The 21,459-nt window shown below is 34.2% G+C and overlaps 3 protein-coding genes across 3 annotated transcripts; all 3 read right to left on the reverse strand.

Moving 5' to 3' along the window:
* Nucleotides 1–5,652: 5,652 nt before the first annotated feature.
* On the reverse strand, nucleotides 5,653–7,344 carry LOC132167449 (mitogen-activated protein kinase kinase kinase 20-like). Its single transcript, XM_059578433.1, has 2 exons — nucleotides 7,176–7,344; nucleotides 5,653–7,057 (listed from the first exon to the last, which is right to left on the reverse strand). The coding sequence occupies exon 2, from the start codon at nucleotides 7,023–7,025 to the stop codon at nucleotides 5,790–5,792; it is 1,236 nt and encodes a 411-aa protein (XP_059434416.1). The 5' UTR covers nucleotides 7,026–7,057; nucleotides 7,176–7,344; the 3' UTR covers nucleotides 5,653–5,789.
* Nucleotides 7,345–12,819: 5,475 nt separating this feature from the next.
* LOC132167817 (mitogen-activated protein kinase kinase kinase 20-like) lies at nucleotides 12,820–14,423 on the reverse strand. Its single transcript, XM_059578846.1, has 2 exons — nucleotides 14,278–14,423; nucleotides 12,820–14,163 (listed from the first exon to the last, which is right to left on the reverse strand). The coding sequence occupies exon 2, from the start codon at nucleotides 14,129–14,131 to the stop codon at nucleotides 12,869–12,871; it is 1,263 nt and encodes a 420-aa protein (XP_059434829.1). The 5' UTR covers nucleotides 14,132–14,163; nucleotides 14,278–14,423; the 3' UTR covers nucleotides 12,820–12,868.
* A 4,674-nt stretch (nucleotides 14,424–19,097) lies between these two features.
* On the reverse strand, nucleotides 19,098–21,188 carry LOC132179890 (mitogen-activated protein kinase kinase kinase 20-like). The gene is made up of 2 exons (XM_059592684.1): nucleotides 20,772–21,188; nucleotides 19,098–20,606 (listed from the first exon to the last, which is right to left on the reverse strand). The coding sequence occupies exon 2, from the start codon at nucleotides 20,572–20,574 to the stop codon at nucleotides 19,246–19,248; it is 1,329 nt and encodes a 442-aa protein (XP_059448667.1). The 5' UTR covers nucleotides 20,575–20,606; nucleotides 20,772–21,188; the 3' UTR covers nucleotides 19,098–19,245.
* Between the last annotated feature and the right edge of the window lie 271 nt (nucleotides 21,189–21,459).

The following is a 21,459-nucleotide window of genomic DNA, read 5'->3' on the forward strand; positions in this document are numbered from 1 at the left end:
TTTTAAATGCTTTCTAAGCACAACAAGTTTATATTTCGAAAAGTTTCCATTATAAGAAAAGAAAGTTGAGAAATGATGATGATTATAAGAAAGAAGAATAATGATAAACCCTCCTACATGTTGCCCTAGGATGCATCAAAAGAAGTACAAAGTGAAGTACAAGAAATGAGTTAAATGTTTATGAAATTAGGGCACATGTATGGAGGAGAGTATTTTTGGCCCTAAGATAAGTAAGGATGTGAGGAGTTCGGTACCGATACTCGGATGGAGGCGAAACCACTGAAGGAGGCTATGTCAGAAGGTGGTATTCCATCAACATGACCGTTGAGTGCACCAAGAAAAGAGTTAATTGACGGTTGGGCATGGCTGAGGCCACAATTCAGTGCCATGGTCACAAGGACTCGCAACCCTCGTACACAGGGGTAATAGTGTACATGGGCCCTAATATGAGAAAATGATAATATAATTTCAACGATGATATACTATGATGATTTTCAACGATGATTTATAGCGATGCATTATGATGATGATTTATAAAGATGATTTATGACAAAGATCTAATAATATATGTAATAGTACATATATGCTACGGAAGATGCAACCGTACATACATGTATTATTATTATGGCTGGATGTATATTTATTTGTGAAAACAATTTTCAAAACTGAGAATAAGGAGCAAAACTATTTATGGTTGTGGATTTTACTTGCTGGGCCCCTTTGGGCTCATTTAGTTTTATTTCTTGTTTTCAGGTAGAAAGGACGCTGGAATAGAAGGCAGGAATGGGGGCGGGAATAATTATTAACTTTCAAAGTCTTTTCATATCAATTATTGTAATAATATGATATTCCGCAACTAAAGTTTAATGTTTACTAATTTTGTTTGTAATAAAATCTCTTGAAGAATGTTTTATACATTGATCGTATCCTAAAAAAAAATCAAGTACTCTGATAGACTTTATAGATCTTTGCAAAAGCTTTTGTTGTAAAAGAAGAAAAGTGGCAAACTCAGCCTTAACGGGCTGGGGATGTTACATCATCAATGTTCAAAAGGTACTAAAAATAGCCCACCAAACTATCCAAATGTATCGAAAATGCCACTTATTTTTTTATATTCCTATAATAACCATATTCTTTTAACAAATAAAATAAAAAAATAATTGTAAAAAAAAAAAAAAAAAAAAAAATTAGTGAAAAAAAACCTCCCCAATGGGTGAATAAATACCAAAAAAAAAAAAGTTTTTTTGGAATAAATAAATAATTAGTCACTATAGTTGGCCTAAATTACAAATTACTTCATGTCGTATTAAAGTAAAATCAATAGGAGAATAAAAACATTTTTTTTAACAGAATTTGACTCCAGGAACTAAATTATTTTTTGGGAAAAATATAAAAAAGCCTCCCAAACTACCAGCCGTTTTCGATTTAGCCCCCTAATGTTTCAAAAGTGATAAAGTAGCCCCACAAACTACCAAACTATTGCATTTTGGCCACTCCATTAGTCAAAATCGTCAGTTTAAACGAAAACTGCAAAACGATGTCATTTTATTGGGGGCTACTTTATCACTTTTTGAACATTAAGGGGTTAAAATGAAAATGGCTGGTAGTTTGGGGGCTTTTTTATATTTTTTCCAAAAAAAATGTTTTTCATAAAAGGGCATTATAGTAACTTACCCATAGCAAAACGGTGTCGTTTTGCACTTTCCGTCCAAACTGACGGTTTTGACTAACGGAGTGGCCAAAATGCAATAGTTTGGTAGTTTAGGAAGCTACTTTATCACTTTTGGAACATTATGGGGCTAAATCGAAAACAACTGGTTGTTTGGGAAGCTTTTTTATATTTTTTCCTTTTTTTTTTTGAAATATCTCAAGAACCGTATCTTTAATTTTATTTTAATACGACATGAATAGTTATTGTAGTTGGCCTAAATTAGTCACTGTAGTTAGCATAAATTATTTATTTATTCCAAAAAAATATTTTTTAAAAAATGGTCATTATTACGAAGAAAAAGACCATTTTCTAAAAAAAATCATGAGTATAATGGTCATTTTATCACTTTTAATGTTTAAAAATTGACGCATAGGTACTTTGCATCAAATTGAAAGTTCAAAGAGAAATTGAAAGTTTTTAAAATTTGGGAGCTCTTCTCAAGATGTATGGTAATTCAGGAGTTTAAAGTAAAGTTTACCCTTATTATTATTATTATTATTATGTGAAGCACCATATATACTTACTGAGGTGCGAGGTCCTTCACATTATTTGTAAAATAGAATTTACAAATAATACATGCTTTAATTGAGGTGTCTTTCTTCTATTGGAGGACAGAAAACATGAGTTTTTTGGAACGACCGAATAGAAGATATTCTCTAAGTATATCCTGGTCAACATTATTTCATGCCTAACTATACCAAATAATAGTATTAACTGCCAACTACTCCCATAATAACGAGATAACAAATCTTTCCTAATATTTTAGGTTGGTACGTGAATCCCAATATTTCCATTTTCCAAACTGTCATATTTCATATTTACTCCTACAATGCGACAAATCGACCAAATGGTTGGTGTGTCGGCAGCTCCAAGTGACAGAGAGAAGACGGCGTCGTTTTCCTTGTAAAGAGAGCAGCTTTAGCTAACATAAAATAAGTCTTATAATTTTTTTTTTTTTTTTTCATATTTATTATCCAAATTATTAATAATCCCAATAATAAAATTGTTGAAATTATTAATAATCCGAAACACAAATAACACTTGTCGTGTGGGGGTGCGCATGTTAGCCAAATCATTGAGCACAGTTGGCATCGGGCCTGGTGGTGGTGGTGGTGGTGGGAATAACAACACGACAGCCCATGCTGGTTGGTCCAAATCTCATGGTGGGCCCCTATTAAGAAACCTTCTCTGTTCTTTCAGGTTCAACCCACGATATTTTGATCAATTTCTACCAGAGATGAGACGAGGATACTCTAAAATTTCTATACTATTTTATTATACATAATTCTTTAAATCATTATTATTGTTTCCAATTAAAGTTGTCATATTAATATTTATTGCTTTTAAAAATGTGGTATAATTAGTCAATAATAAGATGATCATGTCGAATCCCCCTCTCAATTCCCTTGTGTAGACGTGTCAAAAAAAATAAATAAATAAAAAATAAGATGATCATGTAAAATGTTAATTATGTGACTACCCGTAATCAATATTTTGGTAAGTTAGAAAAATTGCCATTTTAGGTTTTTTTATTTTTACAAAACATATAAAATCTAATTTAGTTTTTTTGATAATAATAGGGTAAAGTCCATATATATACCCTCCTCAAACTACAACCCAATTGACAATGTACCCCAAAAACTTTCAATTGTGACAATGTCCCTCTCAAACTACCAAAATATTGTTAATGTCCCTCTAATACTAGCAAAAAGATAAAAATGCCACTATGTATTTTTCAATATGACAAAAATACCCCTATAAATTCAAAAAAAAAAAAAAGAATTTTTAATATTTTTAAAAAATAAAATTTTAATTTAAAAGAAAGATTTAAAATAAGTGTACAAACTAAAATTTTAATTTTTTTAAACAATTTTTTTTAAAACGATTTTTTCTTTAAACAGAAATTTTTATTTAAAAGAAACGTTAAAAAAAAAATTAGAAACGAAATTTTTTATTTTCTTAAACGAAAATTGTTAATTTTTTTATAACAGAAATTTTTATTTTAAAAAGTTATAAAAATATAAATTTTTTATAACAAGAAAAAAAAATAGAATTTTTTTTTTTTATACAATAGATTTTTTTTTTTTAATTTTAAATTTGCCACTCTTTGGATTTTTTATTTTTAGTTTTAGGTTTTTTCCAGAAGGTGTAGTATTTTTTGTTTTTATTTTTACTAAGGGTAGTTTTGTCATTAGGGGGAACATTGACAATTTTTGGTAGATTGGGGGGAAATTTTACAATTAAAAATTTGGAAAGACATTATCAATTATGTGGTAGTTTGAGGGGGTATGTGAACTTTTCCCATAATTATATTAAGGAAATTTTGGTGATGAAAATATAATCCCAATATCATTTTAAAAAGCTTGGAAGATTAAATGAAGAGGAGACGAGCTAATTCTTTTAAATAATACGATTGCATGAAAAGCGGACAGCTATTAAATAATGCCTTCGAAGCGCTAAACCGCTTTCAAAGGAAAAACTTTCATGAAACCATTGAAATGCCCAGTAATTAATACGATTGCATGGAAAATAATATCAATTCGTGAAACAACAATATTGTATTAGTTGTGCAAGAATGGAAAGCTAAGTGACCCTTCCTTCCAAGACCCTATATGCCACATTTTAAAGCTTGCATTATAAATCAGTGATAAAACTTGCCTGGCATGAATTTCATCTGCTAACAACAGCCTCTGACAATTTAAACCTCTTTTAAGGTTTGAGGTGACTGTTGGTGTATTGGATATTCTATTTTTAAGGATAAATCATGTTCATTATCATAAGCATAGGTTATATATGTATCATCTTCAACAAGTTTCTTGTACCGACTAATTTGGTTCAACAGACTGCACTATAACATCCCAACAGAGCTACCCTGACATTTGAGACCACTAATGCATAAACAAATTTATCAGGGATTCAGTAGATTAACTAATGTCACGGAAAGTAGAAGTATAAATAAACAAAGGATCAATTACGGACATTTGCTCATCCTATGGTTCAGTGATTAGTAAAGATAAAGTACCTAAATCCTTTCAAACAGAAAGGTAATAAACAGATTTCAAATTGTCTTCTGCAGCTCTCTCGGCTGTTCAAAACAAAATAGTTCACTGGCCACCAATATGAAAGTGCTAATATCCATTTTTCATACCGGTCATAATTAAATTTGGGTTGAATACCAAGCTATGTTCAATAAATTAAAATATCCTCACACTCATATAGAAAGTACCCATTAATGATGATTTATTTTCCTCTGTTAAGGTGGTATCTTCTTGGGAAGGAAGATCATAACTCTCCAAAAAAGAGAAATGTAATCCATTAATGAGTTGGTGTGTGTCTGTGTGTTAAAAGAGAAAGAGAGAGTTTAGAAGGTTTTCTAACTTTTTAGTCAAAACCTACTTCTGCTTATGAAATGAAAGAAAAAAAATAGATAAATGAAAACAAAAATCAACTTTTGGCTCAATGGGAACAATTAAGAAAAAGAAGAAGGCAATTGACAGATTTGGCTCAACAGTCTGCTCCACTATACAAAGCACCATAACATCCCCAACAAAGCATAAATGAACAGACTATCAATTATGAATGTTTGCTCATGCTATTGTTTACTGATTAAAAGAAGTTAACAAATGGACTTAAGACTAGTTTCCACATCTGCAGCTACCTTAGAATAATCTTTAATTAAGCATCAAAAAAGAAGAGATTGTTTTAATGCTTGATTGGTGCAAAATCCATGAAATCTATGGCACTTAAAAGAAAGATGAGTAGCAGATTAATAAAGCCGATCGATGGATCATATTAACAGTCTAGGGGAGGCAGAGGCCTAACAATGCCAGTATCCAGCCAATATGCAGGCTCAAGGAAATGATAAAAAATAAAGTAAAAACATTGCACAATGGTTCACTCGAATTAAGGCAAACTATGAAGTGGAACAAATGCTGCAAGCATATTATATTATTTAGTGGAAAGAATGCCTACAATGTACATAACATAATCCGATTTACAAGTAACCTCTCTAAGAAATGAGGTGTTATATGCAATTGTTGTTGCCTATACAAAATTTGATCAAAACTAATTTCAATCCCTAAGCCCCGGCACAAGCTGTGAAAGTAAAGGGATGTTGCCAATTAGCTAAAGGCCTTGAGCGGATGAGTGGTTTTGGGAAAATTGCACTCCAGTTAATTTGCTCAGCAGAAGAATCAGCAGGCTCTCGGATCTCCTCCTCCTCTCCCTCTTCTGATGAAGAATCTGGTAGGGGTATGAAACTACACTCTGGAACCTCTGCCTCTGGAACCTCTGCCTCCGATAAGTGTATGAAGCTATGCCCGGAAGGAAAGTGTATGAAGCTACGCCCAAAAGGAAAATATGAGTATGAGGGATTGCGCTTAATCCTCTTAGCATTTGCAGCAGCTTCTTTTGATAGTTGAACATGTGAAGAAGAATCTGTGTCATCTAATCCCACCAGAAACGGGTGATCTAACAGCACATCAGCCGTCATTCTATCCATGTGATTTAATTCAAAACAGCACCTCAAGAAATCCTGCGCTGCTTTTGATATCTTGTCCGGAATGTTTGGCACAGATCCAGACCCAATTTGAGAGATAAGATCTTCATACTCCTCAGAACCAGACATGGTAGGCCATGGTAGTTTTCCAGTCAGCATTTCAAGCACGGTGCATCCAAGAGCCCATATATCAGAGAAAGCCTCTTGTACCCCGTAAATTACACATTCTGGTGCTAAATACAATGGCGTTCCTCTCAAAGATGGCGTCTCACAACTAGTGTAAGCTCTCTTTGCCAATCCAAAATCAGCAATTTTCACCTCAAACCCATCAGCATCAGCAGTAGGCACTAAAAGAACATTATCAGGCTTCAAATCACAGTGAACGAAGCCACGATCATGAATGTGTTTCAACCCCACAAGCATAGACTTGGTGTGCTTCCTGACATCGCTCTCAGACAACCCACCACCTGATTTTTCGATTAAATCGAAAAGGCTTCCTCCCGAAGCAAATTCCAACAGGACGTTGTAAAGCACAACACTATTCCTGGGTTTTGTCGTGTCTGCTCCAAATGTCTGAATAACATGAGGACAGCCTTGGAGTGCATCAAGAACCGTCTTTTCCCACATAAGCGAATCCCCTTTCAAGGGATCTGCCGATTTCACAGCCACAACCGACCCAAAAGCTCTGGGTTTCTTCAGATCTGCTCTGTATACCGACCCAAAAGTTCCTCGGCCGATCATCGGACCTCTACACCACGGCAGAGTTCCATAGAGGAGCGAGTACTCATCATCCTCCTCCTCTCTAGGTCTCTTCATTATTCCTTGTCAATCGACTTCCAAGAGAATACCTGAAAACGATCCAAGGAATTTAGAGACGCATCGGACATGATAAAAACCCTAGCGGTGAAAATGGAATAGAAACTCTAGGACTAGGGGGGAGGGAGGGAGGAACGATAGGGTGCGCACCAGAGGAATAGAAGCAATTGGATCTCTAGGCTCCGCGATGATATGGAGGCCGCTGATTCCGCTGTCGACGAACGCGGCGGAGGGAGATGAATAGTTGGCTCTTGCGATTGAAGAGAATGGCTTAGGGTTTCACGCAGAGAGGTAACGGCTAGTCTGAGAATTTTGTGAGCGAATTTTGGCTTGAGACTTTTATGTAGCGCACACAAAAATAAAAAGACTTTTATATCCCACTTGCTTAAATTTACGCTTTAACCCTCGGCTCTAGCCGCTACGCGCTTTTTTTTTTTTTTTTTTTTTTTTTTTTAAGGGTTTAACACCATCGCCTCTTATTAATTTCAGGCTTTACCTTTAGGTTGTCTGAAATTGTGTTGAAAGAATTTTCATTTTCATTTATTTTCTCGTTGTCCCATATTATTCTTCTCTGCTTTTTTAACCTTTCTTTCTAATATGATTTCACTCAATATATAGTTTTTTTTTTAAAAAAAAAAAAGGCCTAGAAGCCAATGTAAGGTCGGAACTTTCTTTTCAATGCTAAAGTATTAAGTGAAAGCAATCTCTGTTATCAATTTTTTGTTAAAGCACAATGAGCGTGTAGCAAGTCGGTGTGCATTGAATTAAAATCATTTCACATTGTCTCCTTTTTGGTTTGGAAAATTTACACTTGTCATTATTTTATTGGTACTGATGTGGCACGCTAATAGAATTCGTTAAGTGTTTTGACGGAATTTGAGTGTAAGGACTAAATTGTTATTTTGGCCTACCTCGAGGACTTCTAAATTATTTTTTATACCACAATGAGCGGTTTGTAGTTTAGGCTAACCACGTAAACTAATGACAATGTCCCCCTTCAAACTACCATCAAATTGACAATGTCCTCCCCCCCCCAAAAAAAAAAAACTTTCAATTGTAACAATGTCCCACTCAAATTACCAAAAATTGTCAATGTCCCCCCTAATGACGAAAAGACCCTTAGTAAAATTAAAATAATTAAAAAAAAAACAAAAACAAAAAAAAAAAAGATGGTAAAGTCCACATACCCCCCTCAAACTACCACCTAATTCACAGTGTCCCCTCAAAGGCTAACAAAAAAGGTAAAAATACCCCTATAAATTTCTCAATAAGACAAAAGTACCCCTATAAATTCGAATTAAATATTTCATGTGTAAAGTTATTATTATTTTTTTTTTTATGGTAACTATGATTCTTAACATTGGACCAACTTTCTCGTAAACTCATTTTACAAAGAGTGTGTTTTGACTAAGGGTCTGTTTGGTGAACGATTTTCAAATGTGCAACTTTTTTTTTCTTTTTTGGTAAAGTCCACAAATCCCCCTTAAACTACCACTCAATTGATAATGTTCCTCCAAACTTTCAATTGTAACAATGTCCCTCTCAAACTACTAAAATATTGTCAATGCGCCCCCTAAAAGTAGCAAAAAGATAAAAATGCTCTTATAGATTTCTCAATAAGACAAAATTACTCCTATAAATTTAAAATAATAATAATAATAATAATTCTTTAAAAAAGGAAAAAAATTTAATTTAAAAATATGTTTTTTAAAACGAAATTTTTTTAAAACGGAAAATTTTATTTCAAAAAAATTATAAAACAAAAATTAAAAAAAAAAAAAATTTATAAAAAAAAAAATCCAAAATTTTTTATTTTTTTCTTAGAAAAATGATTCTTTCTTTTTTCTTTTTTCTTTTTTTAATTTGGCCACCATTTCGATTTTTTTTTTGGTTAATTTTATGTTTTTTCTAGAAGTTTTAGTATTTTTGTTTTCATTTCACCAAGGGTAATTTTGTTATTGGGGGGAACATTGACAATTTTTGGTAGTTTGGAAGTGAACATTGTCACAATTAAAAGTTTGGGAAAACATTGTTAATTGGGTGGTAGTTTGAGAAGATATATGGAGTCTCGTGCTTGATCATAATTGTGATGCGGAGATGGAGTCTTTGCTGTCTGTGTTGTCCTTTTCTTTTGGAGTTGATTAAATTCATCTTTTACTTTAATTTTTCTTTTTAAACAAAATTCATCTTTTACTTTAATTAAATATTTCATGTGTTAATTTTTATTTATTTATTTGTTTATTTTATGATGGATTCTTAACATTGGACTAACTTTCTCATAAACTCATTTGACAAAGAGTGTGTTTTCAATAAGGGTTTGTTTGGTGAACGGTTTTCAAATGTGCAACCTTTTTTTAAAAAAAAAAAAAAAAAGAAAAAGAAAAAAGTAGCGATTTTAAAATGTAAACATAATTTTTAAAAACACAATTAAAAATCATTAATTGTCACAATTAAAAATGAAATAAGTAACCCAGTGTGGGTCTGCTAACCCACACTTGGGTTAACGGGGGTCTGCTGACCCATGACTAGGACTCAGCAAGGGTCAGAAGACCCACGTGGGTCATGACCTGCTGACCCACAGGTCAAAATCGTGACCCAGCGTTGGTCTCTAGCCGAGACCAAACATGGGTCACGGCCAGACTCGCGTGGGTTTGGCTTGACCCACGGGTCACAAGGTAGGGTCACCTTGGACTTTTTTGTTTTTTGTTTTTTGTTTTTTTTTTAATTTGAAATTGTGGGTAAATTTGAAATTTTTAAAAAAAGTCAGGGGTATAAACGTTATTGTATTACTTTTAACGTTTAAAAACTAACAGAGGGATTTAAATTGATTGCAATTGAAAGTTGAAAAGTTCAAATTAAGAGTCTTTAAACTTTAAGGAGGTCTTCTCAAAATGCGCAATAGTTTCAAGGATTTAAAATGAAGTTTCTCATAATTTTTAAAAACCTAATTAGCGTTTGTTCAACCTTTGAAATCATAGTTAAAATTTATTTGTGATTCCTCCAAATTGAACTTACTGAATCAATGCTTGTGAATTGGGCTGTATTGTTTCAATGCTAGAACCACAAACTCCTTCGTCCTTTTTCATTCCACAACATCCAAAAAAGCAAACCATCATTACAAACTAACAAAAACCCTTTAAAAGCTTGAACTTTCTCATAAACTCATTTTACAAACAGTATATTTTGACTGGGTTCGTTTGGTGTAATGGTTTTTAACTGTGCAACTTTTTTTTTTTTTTAAAAAAAAAAAAATACTGATTTTAAAATGAAGCAAATAAAAACTTAGTTTTTTAAAAACACAGTTAGCGTTTGATAAAATTGTTGTTCAACCTTTAAAATTATAGTTAAAATTTATTTATGATTCCTATAGATTGAACTTACTGAATTAATGCTTGTGAATTCGGCTTTCTATTTCAATGCAGTGGTGGATATAAAGGGAATTTTTTTTTTAAGGGTATTTTTTTTAGTTTTCTTGACCCAAACCACTACTCCTCATTCTCCCGCCCCTCCAAAAATTTTTTTAAAATGATTATTTTAGCTCCGCCCCTCTTAATACGAATTCTTAGATTCACCATTGTTTCAATGCTCGAACCACAAAGTACTCCTTGGTCATTTTTCATTCCATAACAGCCAAAATCATTATAAACTAACTAAAACCCTTCAAAAACTTCAACATAAATTATCAATCCCACCATTATATGACTCTTCCAACTTAATTTTCAAAATTATAGTCGAATAGTCTTATGTATAATTTCTCAATGAAACAATTTTATTTATTTATTTATTTATTTTAAAATGTGATCAAAATTTAGAATTAGCAGTCAAAATTAGTACTTTTCCCAAAGCCCAATCAGCAGAATCAAAATAAGCACGTTCATTATGTTGGCATAAGAAGACATTTATTTGTAATGATTTTCACTTGCCTTGCCTCTAATAATTTTATATTATTTTCTAGGTCCGTGGCTAGCTAGGGAAACCAAGAACTATTTCAAAATTCTGGACAGAGAAATTTTTTTGTGCAAAATTTCATGAGATACTTCGGTATAAACAACAAACTAACCAAAGTCTAATCCAATATGCAACACTATACCCTGGCCATACCGGGGTGGCCGAGCTATCCTCAAAGTCTATAATAGTAGTTTCGGCCACCCTCAAAAACTATTTTGGGGGTGATTTCTGTCACCTCAAAAACACTCTCCAAGACTATCAATGGGAGGTGGTCCCTTGGCCAAAATGAGATGGACAGCCACCACTTTGTTGTATTTTTTTAAAAAAATAATAATAATAATAATAATTTTTTAAAATATTTTTAGTTATTAGTTTTTTTTTTTTATAGTTTTTTAATATTTAATAATTTAATAATTTTTAATATTATTCATTGCCACATGTCAACTATAAATTGGGAAAGAAATTTCTTTTCTAGTTTTAACTTTGGAATTCTTCAGAAGAATATAAAGTTCTTACCTTCTGAACATTTAAATTATCTATTCAATTCAGATAATGTCAAGAAAACATATTGGCTTTTAGGTCGAATTCTATAACATTTAAGAATATAAAGCAAAAGAGCCACAATCAAATGACGAAATTTCGTTGCAATTTTCTCACTGGTGGAAATAAATGAAGTTCTGCAATGGCCATCCCTAATTCCCCCCACCCCCCACACACACACACAAAATTAAAATTAAAATTAAAATTAAAAAATTTTTAAATTTTTAAATTTTTTTTTTTAAAAAAAAAAATTAAGATTAAGCAATCCACTTTTTGTGGTTCCTTAAAGTTCATCAACTAGCAGTTCACATAAAAGAAATAGGCTTTCAACCTAAATCCTTCCAAACAGAAAGGTAATATACAAATTTCAAATTTGAATAAAATTTATCTAAAATTTTTTTTCTGCAACTCTCTAGGATGTTAAAATCAGAACAGTTCACCGGCCACCAATTTTCCAAACTGGTCATAGTTAAATTTGGGTTGAACACTGAGCTATGTTCAATAAATTAAAATATCCTCACACTCATATAGAAAGCAACCCATTAATGATGATTTCTTTTTCTTGGTTAAGGTGGTATCTTCTGGGGGAGGAAGATCATAACTCTCTAGAAACTTTTGGTTCAATGGAAACAATTAAGAAACAGAAGAAGCCAGTTGAGTGATTTGGCTCAACATCCCCAACAGAACATAAGTGAATAATGAAAGTAGATGCATAAATGAACAGAGTATCAATTATGAATATTTCATCATGCTATTATTGTTTACTGATTAGTAATAACAATAAAAGAAGTTAACAAATGGACTTAAGATTAGTTTCAATATCTGCTACCTTAGAAATTTAAGACAGGATCATGAATAATCTTTAATCAAGTACCAAAAAAGTAGAGATTGGTGGAAAATCTATGCAACCTATGGCTAGCACTTAAAGAAAGATAAGTAGCAGATTAACAGAGCTCTAGGAGAGGCAGAGGCCAATCCTGCCAAAACCAAAGTCACAGCACAAGGGAGTGAATGAGACCATTAAAGAAAGCAGGGGCTCATAGAGGCTGTTTGTTTCTAAGGAAAGCACCTCAATGCTGCTTCCTCCTAACAATGCTTGCATCCAGCCAATAAGCAGCCTCAAGCTCATACTATGTGTACAAGTAAATGATAAAAATAAAAACATTGCACAATGGTTCACTCAAATTAAGGCAAACTATGAAGTTGAACAAATGCTGCAAGCATATTATATAGTGGAAAAAATGAATACAATGTACATAACATAATCCGATTTACAAGTAACCTATCTCAGAAACGAGGTGTCATATGCTATTGTTGTTGCCTATACAAAATTTGATCAAAACTAATTTCAATCCCTAAGCCCCGGCACAAGTTGTGAAAGTAAAGGGATGTTGCCAACAAGCTAAAGGCCTTGAGCGGATGAGTGGTTTTGGGAAAATTGCACTCCAGTTAATTTGCTCAGCAGAAGAATCAGCAGGCTCTTGGATCACCTCCTCCTCTCCCTCTTCTGATGAAGAATCTGGTAGGGGAATGAAACTACACCCAAATGGGAAAGATGTGACCGCCTTTGTATTTTCAGCTTGAATCTCTGGAACCTCTGCCTCCGATAAGGGTATGAAGCTACGCCCAAAAGGAAAGTGTATGAACCTACTCCCGAAAGGAAAATATGAGGGACTGCGGTTAATCCTCTTAGCATTTGCAGCTTCTTCTTTTGATAGTTGAAGATGTGAAGAAGAATCTGTCTCATCTAATCCCACCAGAAATGGGTGATCTAACAGCGCATCAGCAGTCATTCTCTCCATCGGATTTAATTCAAAACAGCACCTCAAGAAATCCTGCGCTGCTTTTGATATCTGGTCCGGAATGTCAGGCACAGATCCAGACCCAATTTGAGACATAAGACTTTCATACTCCTTCGAACCAGTTATGGACCACGGTACTTTTCCAGTGAGCATGACAAGCACGGTGCATCCAAGAGCCCATATATCAGAGAAGGCCTCTTGCACCCCATAAATTACACATTCTGGTGCTATATACCAGGCAGTCCCTCTCCAAGATGGAGTCTCACAACTAGTGTAAGCTCGTTTTGCCAATCCAAAATCGGCAATTTTCACCTCAAACCCATCAGCAGTAGCCACTAAAAGAACATTATCAGGCTTCAAGTCACAGTGAACGAAGCCACGAGCATGAATGTGTTTCAATCCCACAAGTAAAGACTTGGTGTGCTTTCTGACAACGCCTTCAGACAACCCATGAAAGCCTGATTCAACGATTAAATCGGCAAGGCTTCCTCCCGAAGCAAATTCCAAGAGGACGTTATAAAGCACAATCCCATTGGTCGTTTCTGTTGTGTCTGATCCAAATGTCTGAATAACATGAGGACACCCTTGGAGAGCATCAAGAACCATGTTTTCCCACATAAGCGATTTCGAATTTATCGGATCTGCCGATTTCACAGATTTCACAGCCACAACCGACCCAAAAGCTCTGGGTTTCTTCAGTTCCGCTCTGTATACGGACCCAAATGCTCCCTGGCCGATCATTGGTCCCCTACACCATGACATCTCTCCCCAGAGGAGCGAGTACTCATCATCCTCCTCCTTTCTAGATCTCTTCATTATTCCGTGTCAATCGACTTCCAAGAGGATACCTGAAAACGATCCAAGGATTTTAGAGACGCATCGGACATGATACAAACCCTAGCGGTGAAAAAGGAATAGAAACCCTAGGACTAGGGGGGAGGGAGGAAGGATAGGGTGCGCACCAGAGGGATGGAAGCAATTGGATCTCTGGGCTCCGAGATGATACGGAGGCCGCTGATTCCGCTGTTGACGAACGCGGCGGAGGGAGATGAATCGTTGGCTCTTGCGATTGAAGAGAATGGCTTAGGGTTTCACGCAGAGAGGCAACGGCTAGTCTGAGAATTTTGTGAGCGAATTTTGGCTTGAGACCTTTATATAGCTCTCACAAAAAGAAAAAGACTTTTATATCCCACCTCCGTAAATTTACGCTTTAACCCTCGCCTCTAGCAGCTCCCCGATCTCCTCTGTTTTTTTTTTTTTTTTTTTTTGAAGGGTTTAACACGAGGCCTCTTATTAATTTCAGGCTTTCATTTTAGGTGTCTGAAATTGAGTTAAAAGATTTTCTCTTTGTCCCATATTATTCTTCTCTGTTTTTTAACCCTTCTTTTTAAGATGATTTTGTTAGGGGTCTAAATATCTAATAATAGAGGTATTTTAGGATTAAAATACCTCAGCATAATATGTTATCTTTATAAATAACATTAAAATTAGGGATTATAATTTAAATATTAGAGATAATTATTATCATTAAAGTAGTTTATTTTACTGTATAATTTAAATATTAGGGATAAATATTCTCAGTAGTTTATTCTACTTAAGTCTTTTATTGTCACTACATCAAGCTCATTAATAAAGAAATCAGAAAATTAATCTCAAACTTTGAGTTTGAAAAAAGATTTTTAGATTTCCTCAAAATCTAAAAGGTCTACGTTTTCAAATATAAAATTTGGATTAATTTTCTGGTTACTTTATTCATAAAGTAATGGCCTATTTGCAAACTATTACAATATTTTTTAGATCTGAGTCATCAACTTTTATTGGAATGTAAACTAGGGCTGAGTCATCAAGACTCTTATATGAAATAAAATAAAGACAATATCAAATAAAAATAAACACAATAAAATATTCTACCATATCATATATTTTAATATTAATAATTGTTTCACATAAAACCATTCTTGTAACATGCATCAGCCGAAAGAACAACCACCTAGGAAGAGAATGAAAGACCCAGGCGAAAAGAATTGTTCGCAGTCTAATCGTGAAAGGTATTGTTTTCTATCTTTGTAATTGCAGGTGCTGAAAACGTGATAAAGGAGCAAGAAAGACGAAACAAAAGAAGACAAAGCTTATAAAAAAAATAAATAAATAAATAGTGTTGAATGTCAATTGAAATTGCCACAAGTCTTTCTCGAGGACAATAGACGTGTAAAGAGAATGAAATGTTGCATGAGCCATCTGGGCATCCTCATTAGCCAACAAAAGTTTAGGCATATAGAAGACTAGCTTATCAAGGAGATCAAGTGCCGCCGAGTTACAAGAAGGCCAACTCAACTAGGAGACCAAGTGCAACAACGTCAAGTTCAAATCTACTTCAAGATGTTTTTAAATTTGTAGAAACTTGAGGACAAGGTTCATTTAAGAGGAATGAAATGTTAAGAGTACGGTCTAATAATAGAGGTATTTTAGGATTAAAATACCTTAGGATAATATGCTATCTTTATAGATAACATTAGAATTAGAGATTATAATTTAAATATTAGAGATAAGTATTATCATTAGAGTAGTTTATTTTACTTTGTATAATTTAAATATTAGGGATAAGTATTATCAATAGTTTATTCTACTTAGTCTGCATTGTAATTGTCTATTTAAAGACATCAAGCTCATTAATAAAGAAATCGGAAAATTAATCTCAAACCTTGAGTTTGAAAAATAATCTTTAAGTTTCCTTAAAATCTCAGAACCTAAATTATATCCTATTACGTATTCATGTAACATTTAATGTGATGGAAGTAACATAGATAGAGTAGACTTATATTTAATATGAATTAGATTTCATTTAAGATTAATTTAGATTAGTTTTGTTATCATTATTTTTAGATTAGAGATAAACATCATTTCAATTATCTAGTTATTTATTTTAGAATCAATATTGCATTAGTTATCATTTTACGGGTTTATCTCCAAGTGAGTGTAGGACTTCTACTCTAAGTCGTCGTAATGTTCCTATTTAAAGAATGATATTTCAATAAAAATGATCAAAAAATTAATCACAAACCTTAAGTTTCAAAAGGGTTTTAGGTTTCCTTAAAATCTAAAAGGTCTAGATTCTCTTAGAATCTAAGGTCTAGGTTTCCTCAGAACCTAACATCTATCGCGTTACGTAAATCATTCACTCGCCTCTTATTAATTTCAAGCTCTACTTTTAGCATTTTAGGTGTTTGAAATTGTGTTAAAAGAATTTTAATTTTCAGTTATTTTCTGTTTGTTCTCTGTTTTTAACCGTTCTTTCTAAGATGATTTCACTCAATAACATATAGTATTTTTTTTTAAAAATAAATAAAATAAAATGTAAAATAGATTTTTTTTTTTTTTTTAAAGAAAAAAAAAAGCTAGCAGCCAATATAAGGTCGAAATTTTCTTTTCAATGCTTAAGTATTAAGTGAAAGCAATCTCTCTTATCAATTTTTTTTGATAAAGAATAGTCGGCATGTAGCAAATGGGTGTGCATTGCATTAAAATCATTTTACATTGGCCAAAATGAGATGGCCAACTAGGTTTTTAATTTTTTTTTATTAGTTATTTATATTTTTTGGAAAAAGTTTCTAATAAATTCTTGAGTTGACGCTTGAAAATTAATAAAACCCTCAATGTATTTTTTTTTTTTTTTTTTTATTTGTTCACTTTGAACTCCTTAGGATCATTGAAAAGGTGTTATAAACCCTTCCGTTATATTTTCTCCCAATTTTCTAACGGTTGTCAATGTAAAAAATTGAATCTTATGCTTTGTTCACCTCAGATTTCATGTTCTAAAATAGAGGAAATGTTACCCATAATCGCAAAGCTAACCGTAGGGAAAATGATGGCCTTCTGTTTTGATGAACATACAACAACTCCTTTGGCCATGAATTAAAGGAATAAATTTCTGGTTCCAAGTGAATAAAAACTTTGTGGTTGGTAGAAACCCATAGTGTTTTTCTCTCTTTTCTTTTGTTTTATTGTTCAAAAAGATGTATATAGGAGAGAGATGAACAGCAAAATGGCTTTCAAAAGGGATTTTAAAAGAAGACATCTTCCTGTGCTGTTGAAGCCTAGCTAGGGGAATCTACTCATTCTTCAATGGCCTTTGTGGAGGTAATGCATGCATTCTTCCATGTTGTCTACTGTTAGTTTCTCTGGAACTCGAAAATTGGGGCTACTCCACATAGTTAATACAATTACCAATTAAGGATTGCATACGAGAAGAATTTTGAAAGGATAGAAAACCGAAGGATTCACTTTCTCTGTTTTATAACATGAAAAACAGGGGTCGCATAAGATTCTATTTTTCACTTCTTGGGCAAAACGGTGCTTATTAAGTTAGATTAACGGACGTTAAAAAATTGGGAGAAAATGTAACAGAAGGGTTTATAACACATTTTCGATGAACCTAAGGAGTTAAAAGTGAAAAGAAAAAAATAATAAATAAAAAAAACACATTGCAGGTGTTATTAATTTTTACACGTTGACTTTCCCTATTTTTTAAATATTTAATGATTTTTTAATTTTTATTATTACTCATTGCCACATGTCAGCTTTTTATTGGGAAGAAATTTTTTTCTAGTTTTAACTTTGGGGATTCTTCAAAAGAATATAAAGCTCTTACCCCTTATGAACATTTAAAATTATCTATTTAATTCAGATAATGTCAGGAAAATATGTTGACTTTTTAGGTAAAATTCTATAACATTTTAAGAATATAAAGCAAAAGAGCAACAATCAAATGATGGAATTTCGTTGCAATTTTCTCACTAGTGGAAATAAAAGTTCTGCAATGGCCATACCCAACTCCCCCCACCTCACCAAAAAAAAATCAAGATTAATTAAGCAATCCACTTTTTGTGGTTCCTTAAAGTTCATCAACTAGCAGTTCACATAAAAGAAATAGGCTTTCAACCTAAATGCTTCCAAACAGAAAGGTAATAAACATATTTCAAATTTGAATAAAGTTTATCTAAAATCTTCTTCTACAGCTCTCTAGGCAGTTTAAATCAGAATAGTTCACCGGCCACACCAATATGAAGGTCATAGTTAAATTTGGGTTGAACACCGAGTTATGTTCAATAAATTAAAATATCCTCACACTCATATATAAAGTAACCCATTAATGATGATTTTGTTTTTCTTTGTTAAGGTGGGTATCTTTTGGGGGAGGCAGATCATAACTTTCCAGAAAATTTTGGTTCAATGGGAACAATTAAGAAACAAAACAACCCAGTTGACTGATTTGGCTCAACATCCCCAACAAAGCATAAATGAATTATGAAAGTAGAAGCATAAATGAACAGATTATCAATTATGAATATTTTCTCATGCTATTATTGTTCACTGATTAGTAATTACAATAAAAGAAGTTAACAAATGGACTTAAGATTAGTTTCAATATCTGCTACCTTAAAAATTTAAGAGTACCAAAAAGGTAGAGATTGGTGGAAAATCTATGCAACCTACGGCAATTAAAGAAAGATTAGTAGCAGATTAACAGAGATCTAGGAGAGGCAGAGGCCATTCCTGCCAAAACCAAAGTCACAGCACAAGGAAGTGAATGAGACTATTAAAGAAAGCAGGGGCTCATAGAGGCTGTTTGTTTCTAAGGAAAGCACCTCAACGCTGCTTCCTCCTAACAATACCTGTTTCCGGCCAATAAGCAGGATCAAGCTCTTACTATATATGTACAAGAAAATGATTAAAAAAAAACATTGCACATAACATATTAAGGCAAACCATGTAGTGGAAGAAATGCTGCAAGCATATTATATTATATAGTGGAAAGAATGCATACAATGTACGTAACATAATCCGATTTACAAGTAACCTCTCTCAGAAATGAGGTGTTATGTGCTATTGTTGTTGCCTATACAAAATTTGATCAAAACTAATTTCAATCCCTAAGCCCCGGCACAAGCTGTGAAAGTAAAGGGATGTTGCCAATGAGCTGAAGGCCTTGAGCGGATGAGTGGTTTTGGGAAAACTGCACTCCAGCTAATTTGCTCAGCAGAAGAATCAGCAGGTTGTCGGATGTCCTCCTCCTCTCCCTCTTCTGATGAAGAATCTGGTAGGGGTATGAAACTACACCCAAAAGGAAAAGATGTGACTGCGTTTGTATTTTCAGCTCGAATCTCTGGAACCTCTGCCTCTTGTGATGAAAAATCCGACAAGGGTATGAAGCTACACCCAAAAGGAAAAGACGAAGGACTGCATTTAATCCTCTTTGCATTTGCAGCTTCTTCTAAGGGTATGAAGCTACATCCAAAAGGAAAAGACGAAGGACTGCATTTAATCCTCTTTGCATTTGCAGCTTCTTCTTTTGATAGTTGAACATGTGAAGAAGAATCTGTCTCATCTAAATCCTCCAGAAATGGGTGATCTAACAGCGCATCAGCTGTCAATCTATGCATGGGATTTACTGCAAAACAGCACTTCAAGAAATCCTTTGCTGCGTTTGATATCTCGTCCGGAATCTCAGGCACTGATTCAGACCGAATTTGAGACATAAGATCTTCAAACTCCTTTGAACCAGACATGGTAGCCCACGGTAGTTGTCCAGTGAGCATGATAAGCACGGTGCATCCAAGAGCCCATATATCAGAGAAGGCCTCTTGTAGCCCGTAAATTACACACTCTGGTGCTAAAAACCAGGAAGTCCCTCTCCAAGATGGAGTCTCTGTCTCCGTCTGGCAACTGTGAACTCTCTTTGCCAATCCAAAATCCGCAATTTTCACCTCAAACCCATCAGCAGTAGGCACAAACAGAACATTATCAGGCTTCAAGTCACAGTGAACGAAGCCACGAGCATGAATGTGTTTCAACCCCACAAGTATAGCCTTTGTGTGCTTTCTGACATCGCTCTCAGACAACCCACGACAGCGTGATTTTAGGATTAAATCAGCAAGGCTTCCTCCCGAAGCAAATTCCAAGAGGACATTGTAGAGCACAATCCCATTCCGTGTTTTTGTCGTGTCTGCTCCAAATGTCTGAATAACATGAGGACAGCCTTGGAGAGCATCGAGAACCGTCTTTTCCCACATAAGTGAATTCCCAGTTAACGGATCTGCCGATTTCACAGCCACAACCGACCCAAAAGCTCTGGGTTTCTTCAGTTCTGCTCTGTATACAGACCCAAAAGCTCCTTGGCCGATCATCGTTCCCCTACGCCACGACAGCTCTCCACAGAGGAGCGAGTACTCATCATCCTCCTCCTTTCTAGATCTCTTCATTATTCCGTGTCAATCGGCTTCCAAGAGGATACCTGAAAACGATCCACACATCAGACATGATACTAACCCTAGCGGTGAAAAAGGAATAGAAACCCTAGGCAGAGGGGGAGGAAGGATAGGGTGCGTACAAACCCTAGGGGTGAAAAAGGAATAGAAACCCTAGAGGATGGGGGAGTGAGGAAGGATAGAGTGCGCACCAGAAGGATGGAAGCAATTGGGTCTCTGGGCTCCGCGATGATACGGATGATGCTGATTCCACCGTCGACGAACGCGGCGGAGGGAGATGAATCGCTGGCTCTTGCGATGGAAGACAACAGAGAATGACCTAGGTTTCACGCGTAGTGGTAACGGCTAGCATGAGAATTGAGGAATGTGAAGGATTTTTCCCTCGCGGCTAAAGGCCTTTATTTATATAACTCTCAGAAAAATGAAAAAGACTTCTATATCCCTCTTGCGTAAGCTTCACGCTATTTGCCTCGGCCCTGGAGGCTCCATCACCTTTTTCTTTTTCTTTTTTTCAAATTCTTCTGTTCTCTATGGTTTTTGAACCATAAACTTGTATGTCATGACATCTTGTTCTCCCTACGGATTTAGTGTAAATTTTCACAAACCCACATTCTTTTAGACACAGTTTTAGTGAATCACATGGTTTTAGAAATTAAATAAAATCATTTAAAAAAATAGTATTAGAAAAAACGCTTAAATTAGATAAATACTAATAAAATCATTTTAGATAAATTATATTCAAATTTGTAGCGACTAGGATATTACTGGCTAGAAATGTGCAAACAAGTTGTGCCGTACAAAACAATTGCCATCTTCGAATACTACTTAAGAGGGAATTTTACCCAAAGATCACAAAGAAGTCTACCTCCTGAAGCAGTT

This window comes from Corylus avellana, chromosome ca1 (genome assembly GCF_901000735.1).
Source record: "Corylus avellana chromosome ca1, CavTom2PMs-1.0".
Lineage (NCBI taxonomy): Eukaryota > Viridiplantae > Streptophyta > Magnoliopsida > Fagales > Betulaceae > Corylus > Corylus avellana.

What these genes read in the sequence shown, in the direction of transcription:
- LOC132167449 (XM_059578433.1), bottom strand. Translation starts at nt 7,025, where the DNA reads ATGAAGAGACCTAGAGAGGAGGAGGATGATGAGTACTCGCTCCTCTAT.
- LOC132167817 (XM_059578846.1), bottom strand. Translation starts at nt 14,131, where the DNA reads ATGAAGAGATCTAGAAAGGAGGAGGATGATGAGTACTCGCTCCTCTGG.
- LOC132179890 (XM_059592684.1), bottom strand. Translation starts at nt 20,574, where the DNA reads ATGAAGAGATCTAGAAAGGAGGAGGATGATGAGTACTCGCTCCTCTGT.